General features: G+C 30.9%; 1 protein-coding gene and 1 non-coding gene across 2 annotated transcripts; both read right to left on the bottom strand.

Moving 5' to 3' along the window:
• Positions 1–3032, bottom strand: LOC110816033 (CCT motif family protein). Its single transcript, XM_088214648.1, has 3 exons — positions 2123–3032; positions 787–990; positions 1–173 (listed from the first exon to the last, which is right to left on the bottom strand). The coding sequence occupies exons 1-3, from the start codon at positions 2933–2935 to the stop codon at positions 150–152; spliced, it is 1041 nt and encodes a 346-aa protein (XP_088070774.1). The 5' UTR covers positions 2936–3032; the 3' UTR covers positions 1–149.
• Positions 3033–3982: 950 nt separating this feature from the next.
• TRNAP-AGG (transfer RNA proline (anticodon AGG)) lies at positions 3983–4054 on the bottom strand. Its single transcript has one exon. It is a non-coding gene; the product is annotated as a tRNA-Pro (tRNA).
• Positions 4055–10403: the final 6349 nt, after the last annotated feature.

The following is a 10403-nucleotide window of genomic DNA, read 5'->3' as shown; positions in this document are numbered from 1 at the left end:
TTTAATTTGAAAAATAATTTATTTTTTAATTCTAATAAATTAAAACAAAATATTAGAAGAAAAAAAATATTTCACCCGCACAATAAACTCCAAAAAAATAATAAAAAAAGATACCAACAAGATTTATAAAAAAAAAAATGTATACTTTCTCAGCCTATCTTCACAAATCGACCCTGCAAAAATGGAAAACATAAAGAGCAATATGTTACATCCAAGAGATATTATATATCTAGCAATAATAAACCCTAAAGAAACAATTCGGTACCAACAACAAATCTAGTATTAACAAACCTATTACATTTCTGAATGTATATATATTATAACAATTAGTTTATCTCAATTATGATAATCATAATTGATTAAAAATTATTTAAATATAGCAAAAAATACTATAAATGAGAAACGTGATAAGAATTCGGTAAAGCATAACGAGTAAATATCTAAACTAACTTTAAATTACAATAGTATATACACGTTATACTATAATATATTAGACATACTTTCTTAAAACTTCTAATGTATCCCACCAAAATTAGGATACATTCACGGAGAAAATCTTCCTAGCCTCATCCGAAAAAATCGAATCTATGACCTCCGTTATAAATCAACACTTGTTAGTACATCGAGTTATTTCCATTATTTTTTTCAAAATTTATGTTTAATTACTTCCCAAACCACATTGATACATACGTATTTTTTTTAGAAATACGGGCGTAAATACATTAATTTAAAAAATACAAATTAAAAATATTTTGTGTACGAATTAAATAAGAAAGATGTATATACCTTTATTCTAGGTCGTTTCTCGGCATTTTGCTTCCGAACTTCGTATCTAATCCGCTTCGAGAAGAGTCTGCTCTGCCTTTTCTCCTTGTACCTCAATACACTTGCCTCTCTCTGTCCTTTTCTCCACTTCTCTTCTTCACTTACCCTCAATCCCATTTCAGGCACCCTCCATATATTGTTTCCCCAATAGCCATCCATTACAACCTGCATATTAAACACATTTGTATTACATATATATATATATATATATTCATAACTTCCAAACACATCAAATTCTTGGATCCATCAATCACTACATCCAATTTAGATGACCATCAAAGTTTTAGTTGTATGATTGATACGTTTTTTTTCATATCTTTTTAATTCGAAATAGTTGAACAAATAAAAGATTCTTTCTTATAAAATATTTTTAAGATAAGGGTCAATAAAGATAGGATAAGGCCTGTAATTCAGAGTATTAGAATGCGTAGTTGCTTCGGGTTCAAATAAAAATATGCTCGATTTACTTTTACTATAGATTATAAATTCGAATTAAATTACACATTAAAGTGTTTAGTTACTATAAAGTTGTGTTAAGATAGATGTATTTGATTACATACTTACAAATGTTTTAGTTGAAACCAACTAAATGAAAGTCTAGGAGTATCTATAGAGTGGGTTTTCTTTCTGCTATCCTAAAAAAGGGAAGAGACAAAAAGGGTATATAGGAAAGTAGCTAGAAGTTCAAAATATATATATATATATATATATTATATAAGTCCTGTTTGGCTAAATTATACATTCATCTTAGATTAAAATAATTATGAATTGATTTCCAAAAACCAACAAAAATGCTGGTGTCAAGTGTCAATTTTTCATGGACCAATGCCACAGCTGGCTAAAACTACAAAAGCTCCCCAATTGGGTCCCTTACAAAAAAAAGGGCACAAAAAAGTGCAACACAACCACCAGTCCAAACACACCCTTAATTATTCCACTTTTTTGTCCACATTTTTTTTAAATAAAAATAATAATTACCCACAAAAAATAAAATTAAAATTAAAATTTGATATTTTTTAATTTTCAAATTACTTATATTAAAAATATTTTTTATATATAATTAAGTAGAAAAATGAAAAAAATAAATAAATTTGAATTAAATTATTATATTGTAAGTTATTATTTATCTAGCACATGGTCTATTTTTAAAAATTAATAGTAAAATAAAAGCCAATTTGACACAAATATACAAGCAATATCTCCGAATTTAATATAATTTTTTTTATTAAAAAAATATTTATATGTCGAAAAATTAAAAAAAAAAATTATTGAAGGAAAATGATGAGATGCATCTTACATTGGCATCAACGGCAGGATTTCCATGAAGATCAGGAACAGTCTGTGGGGCCTCTCCATCAATGTAAAGTGGGCCCTTATCACACCAAGCATTCATGATCTCCTCATAATCAAGCTTCAACGCCAAACCCAACTTCTTCCTACTCTCCAACGTCCGATTCGCCTCCCCATCATCCTCCCCTGCACCGCCGCCACATCCTAATCTATCACTTCCCGCGTCCTCCGCCACCACCTCAGAGTAACAAACCCACCTCTCCTCCTCACTCACTTGCCTCTCTTTCCCCCTCATCGCCGCCCGCACCAGCTGCCGGTCCGCTCCGTACGTCGCCCCGTATGTTGTTACTTGTATGCCCTCGTACGACGTCGTTGAGGAGGTCGTGGAATCGAGGAAGTCGTTAATGGTGGTATCAACGGAGGAAGCGAAGATGCAGTAGGCTGGAACGGCGTCGTATTGGGAACTGTTGTTAATGTCTTTGTAGTAGTATTCTTTCTCTTCCACGAGGTTTTCTGGGTGGAGAGGAAACAGGTCAAGCTGCTGCTTTTCTTGTGGACCTTGGATGTTTTTTTCGGGTATTTGTGCGGGGGATGAAGAGGAAGAAGAAGAAGAAGAAGAAGAAGAAGAGAGTTGAAGCTTGAGACTGAGGTACTTGGGCTTCCTCGTCTTGGTTCTTGCTTTACGAGCTGGTTTCTTTAAAACGGCGTTGTTTAGGGACTGTTTTCCTCCTCTTCGTTTCTTCTTGTTTCGAAGACTAACGTGTCTTTTCCTCTGCAATGAGTGATCGTGACTTGGAGGAGGGCTTTTCTTGTTGCACATCTCTGCGTTTTCTGTTTGGTCGATTGGGAAAGAAGAGAAGGAAACAGAGGGAAAATGGAGGAATGGTGAAGGAGTTTTAACAGGGAAAGATCAAGACTTGACTATTCAGTGAGAGGGGAGAGTGACGGTGACAGGAGTCTGCTTTTGGACACGTGGAATGAGGGGATTGGGCGAGGGAATGGATTATATTGTTATCTAGATTTCGCCTCTGCTACTGTCTGGATGGATAGATGAGGATTATTTGTGTCTCTTAAACAAATATATATATATATATATGTATATATATAATTTTAAGTTATTAAGAAATCAAAAATTTAAAAATCTAAATTAATTAAATTTCGAGTAAAAAAATTTAATATTTTATATTTATAATATTATTTTGATTATCATTTATTACTTATTATTTAACTATTATTTGTTAATAGTAATTTCTTATACTACATCAACTATCATAATCACAATTAACAATTAAAATAGCAACAAAAAAAATAATTATAACAATAAAATGATACATTCAATTAAATTAACAAAAAATTAAGAGAGAAAAATAGGTAAAACCATATTATATACTATAAATGTTTTTTTTTTTTTTTTAAAAAAAAAGATTTGACTTGTGGGTATTAATTAAATATTTGACAATCTTAAACTAATTTAATTAACTAATTAATCATGTTCATATGTCATGTCATGCATGTTTGTCTAACGAATCCCACCATCATCATCATGTTCATACGCGTAACTACAAAAGTAGTCTTCTCGAACATATACATACACATATATATACACACACACACACACACGTAGACATATAAAAATGATCCGTGCCCCATCGGGCAATCTATTTCAAACGCTTACACGAGATAAGGAAAATAATAATAATAAAAGCGTAGTGCGTGGGGCCCGCATTGCGCTTTTCGTCCGCGCTTTTTGGTGGAGATTTCTGGCGCCGGTATACGTTGAACACGTGTTCAAACAAGAGCCGCTTATTCTCAAGGTTGACGTCATCATCTCTAGTTTAGAAAAGGAATCAAATGTGAAAAAAGAAAGGGGGCATTCCGAGAATTGAACTCGGGACCTCTCGCACCCTAAGCGAGAATCATACCACTAGACCAAATGCCCACTGTTGTTTTCCGTTTATTGGCAGGGTAAAAAATTTTAACAAGATATTTATATAAATTTATCATAATTCATAAATTTGAGAGTTGAATAAATGAAGACACGTGGCAGGGATGTTGTAGGCTAGTGGGACCCGCACATCTAAGTACGGCAAGTGGCATGAGAATAAAGGTGTCGGTGGATGAATATTTAATATCATCACGTCTAAATGTGTGTTGGGGAGCCAAAACAATTTCATGGCATCTGAATTGATTTTTAAAAGTGATTATAATTTTCTTTTAATAAAAAAGTACAAAAATTGTGTTTTTAATTGTTATGATTATTCACAAATAAACCTTCATTAAAATTTTGAATGATTTCTAACCTTTTGAATATAATAATTCTAACTATTTAAAGTTTGAGACTATAAATTTTTTATTATATTTAAATATAATTAAATACGAATTTAAATTGTTTAAATACATTTTTTTTTTTAATGTTGAACAAAAATGCGACAAGCAACAACCAGTAAATAAGACGATATATAATCAAGCACGAAAAAAAATATCTAAAATAATGGTGCATATAATATAAAATACCATAAGGATATGGAGCCATCAACAAATGAGAAAGTGTCGTAATGAATGAGTATGCCACTAGCTTATAAGAATATGACGGAGATCTACGTTGGCCGCATGGTAAATAAAACCCAAGTAAGTTTGGAGAAACAACCACCAATAAGTAAAAAGAGCATAGTGGACTTGACGACGAATGAGGAGATGGAGCCACAAGAGAGAGTCGAAAATGATAAAGGTCATTAGACCATTAAAAAAAATCCAAATAAATTATAGCGTTTACAATATTAAATTTCAATAATAAAATTTATAGTTAAAAATTTCAGAATATATCATGTTTATATATATATACACACACTTTTAATATATATTAATCAATTTATTTATAAAAAGTTAAACATTAACATGTCAGATGTCACATCATTAGACACGTGATATCTAACGTATAAGACAATCTACTCAAAATATTTCACGTGCTAAATTTGGATTCAAACAACACATGTATTAACACTATTAATGGCCAATGATTGAAATAAAATTTTTACTAAAGTATATAATTAAAAATAGTAATAAAAAAAAAATACGTAGAAGTAAATTTGAATATTTTAAAATAGTACAGGTACTAAATTAATATTTTGGCCTATGTTTTAATATTAAACTATTGCTATTTAAATTTTTAATAATAAAGAATATTACTTTTAATTTATTGATTCAATTTTAATTTTTTTAAAAATAAAAAACTATTTATCAAAATTAATAAATTAATAACAGAAAAATTAAATTATATATATATATATTTTTTTTAAGAAGCTATAATTTTAAGGCTTAGTGGGCCTAAATTTAGGCCCATTAAATGCTACAATTTTTAAATAGGGGAAGGCCCGATTCTTTTGTTGTATAGGAAGAGACAACTATATACTATGATTATATACTGAGATTCAGGCCATATATATTATGTATTTTAATTATAGATTGGTTTAATTTTTTAATTCAAATTATATACTTTTGTTGACCAATAAAGCAAATTAATAATCCGGATCCAAACATGCCCTTAATTTCTTTGTTCTAATGGACAAAGAAAATAAATCTATGACATTATTTTCCACCAATTAAATCTAATAATAAAAACATCCTAAATAAAAAAAAAATTCAAATTGCTGATAATTTTGACCTTTTTGTTACACCATTATATAAATAAATCGATTTGATTAAATATAATATATGTATGTATTCAATTTCAATGTATTGTTTAATACTAATTAAATTTATTTTATTAATTCATGACATAATTATGACGTACTAAATAAAATAAATGATTGAATATTTACATTAAATATTTAATTGTTAGAACTACATATTTTTAAGTTGGGAAATATCTTTTTTTTTTTCTAAAAACTAAGTCAATTATATTCAGAAAATTCGGCAAAATGGATGGGTCCATATATATTTATATATCCAAAAATAATATATTTGGAGAGAATATATACGTATATATCCAAAAATAATATATTTGGAGAGAAACAACAAAAGGTGAGTTGGGTATTAACTACTGTCACTATATAATGTTTATTTTTATAGAATTATAATAACTCATCAGGAAATAAAAGTTGATTTGGTCACCATTTAATACATCAATAAATTGAGTAATAAGTTCATTAAATCTAATTGATAATGTACATAAAGTAAAAATCTTTATGCTTATAAAATGATCAACTGTAATAATTGTAACGACCTCAGAACTCCAAAAGAGACAAATTATAAATTTAGTGCGGAAACAAAATATATAATTAGGGTTTACATTCATTATACAATAACTGAAAGTACCAAATATGACTTACGAGAATAACAATTCTAAAATAATAACTAATAACCGAGTAAATAATTTAAAAGTAAACAAACTGAACGTTTTACTCGCAATCATATTGTGGATCGAATTCTAGATCCTGATCCTCTTGATCTGAAATGGTTAATGTAACGGCCCCGGAATTTTAAAATGAAATATGTGTATTAAAAAAATCAAATGTAGAAGCGTAATAAAAATTTTGATTAACATCCCTTACACTAAAACCAAAAACGTGCTCAAAGTATAAAAGAACAAACTAACTAAAAAAGAAACTCAAAAATAAAAGCTATAAATATAACTACAGAGTCTTCAGGCGTCCCCTTCGCCGTCTTCCTGCGGAACGGGCTCGGGAACAATGTCTTCCTGATCTGAAATGATTAAATAAGGAATGAGCTACACTATCCCAGTAAAGACATCACACTATCTCACCGTCACGGAGGTAAAGATGGGTTAAAAACACAAAAAGACCAATGGAGCATAATTTGCAACAAATTCTTTTATTAATAATAAAATCCTTTACTATTCACTTACCTCGGTGAAATTCATAAAACAATATACGAAAACAATAACATTATCATCATCATGAAATCATATGAGCTGTATAACATAATACTTATCACGCTTTTTGCAATTCAATCATTACACAACATTTTTTTCTTCATTTACCAGCCTACTAGTATCCATGGGGATCTATAGGGGTTCCGCTACCCGCGAACCCATAACACTTGTAATCAGATTACAGGGCCGTCCCCATACCCTGTCCGACATGGTTGCCACGCGACAGGTCCTGGTTGGCCAGGGCTGGTGACTGGGCCGCTGACGTGGCTGCTGACGCGACGTTGACGGGGCACAATTTTTCTAAATTGCGTTTTGACCCCCCGATTTCTGATTTTCTTTTTAAAAATACCCCCAGAATCTAAATTTTCACCCCTTTTTCCCAAAATCAATTTCAATTAAATTCAAATAATATTTTTATCCAATTTTATCATTATTATTATTTTATTTTTATTAAATTAAATTAAATTAAATTAAATAAATCAATTAAAATTCAAAAATTATAAAATAAATAAAAAAATTAATAATAATAATAATAAAAATTATAAAATTAGTGGGCGTTACAGTTAATGAAAGAGTAAACTATACTAGTCTAGTAAGAATATCACACTACTCCTCGACACAGAAATGAAGGTTGATAGAAATCATAAAAATAATTAATGGATATCTTAATTTAAATAAATTCGTTTGTTATAAATAAAATCATTTACTGCATATTTACTGTAACGAGATTATAAAAAATAACTTATAGAGTCAATAACATAATACATATCATAATATCATGTACAATGAGTCGGAATAACAACCTTCCATTTTATCAGCCTCATAAAATCCATAAGGGTCCATAAAGATGTTCCCACTACGCGTGAATCTTCTTTTTTATATTTTCAATTAACGGGCCGTCTCCATATCCCGTCCGATATGAGTGCTAAAAGATATCATTTCTCAATACCCCGTCCAGTATGAGGGTGAAACAGGTTGTCCTTACACCACGTCTGGTATGAGCGCCAAGTTACCAAGTCTCCATACCCCGTCTCGTATGAGACACGTTCACGGTAGGGTTCCCTATATACCCAGTCCGTCTACCATCTCGCAGGATATCCAGTAAGACTACCGTTTTATCAATTCACTTAATCAAATAATTTCTCGTTTACCTTTAATTTTCAGTTTCTTAATTCAACCGTAATCACATAAAACAAGCAAAACATGTATCAAAGGAATACAATCGCATCATCATACCAATTTCAGTGTATTATCATACATTCCAAAATTGTAAAATCAAGCAATCGATTAAACATAGTAAACAATAGTAAATAAGTGCTTCTGTACCCATTAATAACCTGTAATTAATTATGAGTATTTTTTAAGTTTTACAAAATACCATATTATTTAAAATTAAACTTTATTTCCATAACAGAGAATAAAGTGAGAGATTCTTATTCAAATTGATCTTCGCAATGCTAAACTTTTGACTACGTTTAATGCGGTCCCCGGGTTCTCTAAAATTTCATTTGGGGATTAAAACATGCTTCAAATATCTAGAGATATTCTAAAAAATCCAAAATCAGTGTTAGGAACTCTTTCTGGCCAATTTTGAAATTCCGGTAAGGCGGCTTCGTCATGCTACGGTGACGGCACCGCCACTCGCGGCGGCGATTTACCTCGGGTCGGCTGCTTTCGGCCAAATTTAGTAGGTTTTATACCAATCTTTTGTGAGAAAACATGTTAAGGGGACTCGGTTGGTCAAAAAAGTCGAAAATACTGAAACTTACCGGTGGCAGGGTTTTCTGGTGCGGCAGCTCCGTCGGCTCACATTCGCAGTTGGATGTTTTGCTTCGGTCAACTTGTAGAGAAGGGAATAGTGATTACAATAGTGGAAGAATTTCGCAGAACGGGAATCGAGAAGGGTCTAATCGGATGTGGTTTTTGTATTTTTTCGCAATAACACCACAGGTCTCTACCTGCAGTTTTCGGCCAATCTACTGATTCTTTTGCTCTGATTTGACCATGAGGGTATTTAAAATCGAATTTCGAGTAAATAAAATATTTTTTACCTCTTTTGGCGATCGGAAGTGGCTTCAGTACTACGACGGTCGGCTTCCTTCTCAACGACTGGGTCTTCTTCTCCGGTGGGAGGGGTCTGGCGGCTATGGTTAGGGTTTAGTGTGAAAATAGTTATTTATATCCGTCTATTTTTTATATGAGCCGTTCATTACGATTTAATTTGGGTCGTTTAATCGCGTTTAAATAAAAAATAGATATAGACCGTTTATCGCGTTTAAATATGATTGTTTGATCGCATCTAGGAAGGGAATAGATCCGGACTGTTCGTGCGTGCATAAACGAATCTGAACTGTCCGATCGTGGGCACGCGGATCAACAACGTGGCCTCTCGCGTGGCACCGTGTCAGCGTTCCTTGCCACGCGGCGCGTTTCGGTTTGTCGGGTCTGCTGACTGGACATCCTACGTGCCATAATTTTTTTAAATTACATTTTGAGCTCCTAATTTTCGAATTTTTTTTCAAAAAATTATGAGAAGCTAAATTTTCACTTTTTTTTTTTCAAAATTATTTTCAATTTAATAATCCATTTAATTTTCTTTATTTTTATATTAAATAAAAATTTAAACTTTATATTTATACACTAATTTTATTATATTAAAATTAATAAATTAAGGATATTATAATAATTTTTATGTTTTTAATAAAATTTAAATTCAGTAATTTTTATTTACTTTGTTATACCTCGAGGAGTATCCTCATGGTAGAATAATTTAATACATAGAAATGTATAGCTATTTTTTATATATATATATATAATTATTTGCAAAAGTCAAAAGAAGACATCTAATTTTTTTTTTCTTTTACTTACTTTCACTGTAAAAGATGAAGAAGAGGAAAAAGTCAACAAGCACAATCATTGTTTTCAAAGGTGAACCCACCTTACAATTACTATTTAATCTTCAAAATTTTTATGATGCAAATGTTTATTTTACACAAATCTCGTATATGTGTATATATATATATATATAAATAAATATTTAGATGGTTAATATTTCTATTTTTCTCTAAATTCGAGTTATACTCATTAATATATGTATATCAGTGTATCTATATGTTACATGCATTTGATGGAACTAGAATAATGTGAAATTAATTTTACATTGTGGGTTATATAAGTAGATGAAAAGTAAGATCAAGTCAAAAAGTTTGACTTTTGTTGAAGCTTTGTACGCTTGATTAACGGTTTAAACCACCCTACGATCATCATGATCATCAAAGTCTTACAGACCTGAAATTACGATTCAGGTGGTCCCTACGTAGACGATTAATCACGCCATTACTCTCGGCTTTAATCCTCCTTTATAAACCCCACTAGACCCCCTACAAACCTCATCATC

This window comes from Carica papaya, chromosome 1, assembly GCF_054855325.1.
Source record: "Carica papaya isolate Zhongbai chromosome 1, ASM5485532v1, whole genome shotgun sequence".
NCBI lineage: Eukaryota > Viridiplantae > Streptophyta > Magnoliopsida > Brassicales > Caricaceae > Carica > Carica papaya.
Note: the sequence above shows the minus strand (reverse complement) of the source record. Positions and strands in the feature narration are given on the sequence as shown.

Bases quoted from the DNA above. Each gene is read 5' to 3' on its own strand.
- LOC110816033 (XM_088214648.1), bottom strand. From the start codon at position 2,935: ATGTGCAACAAGAAAAGCCCTCCTCCAAGTCACGATCACTCATTGCAG. The intron at 991-2,122 runs GTAAGATGCATC...TTTAATATGCAG, and splicing joins ATCCTGCCGTTGATGCCAAT to GTTGTAATGGATGGCTATTG. The intron at 174-786 runs GTATATACATCT...CCATTTTTGCAG, and splicing joins AGAAACGACCTAGAATAAAG to GGTCGATTTGTGAAGATAGG.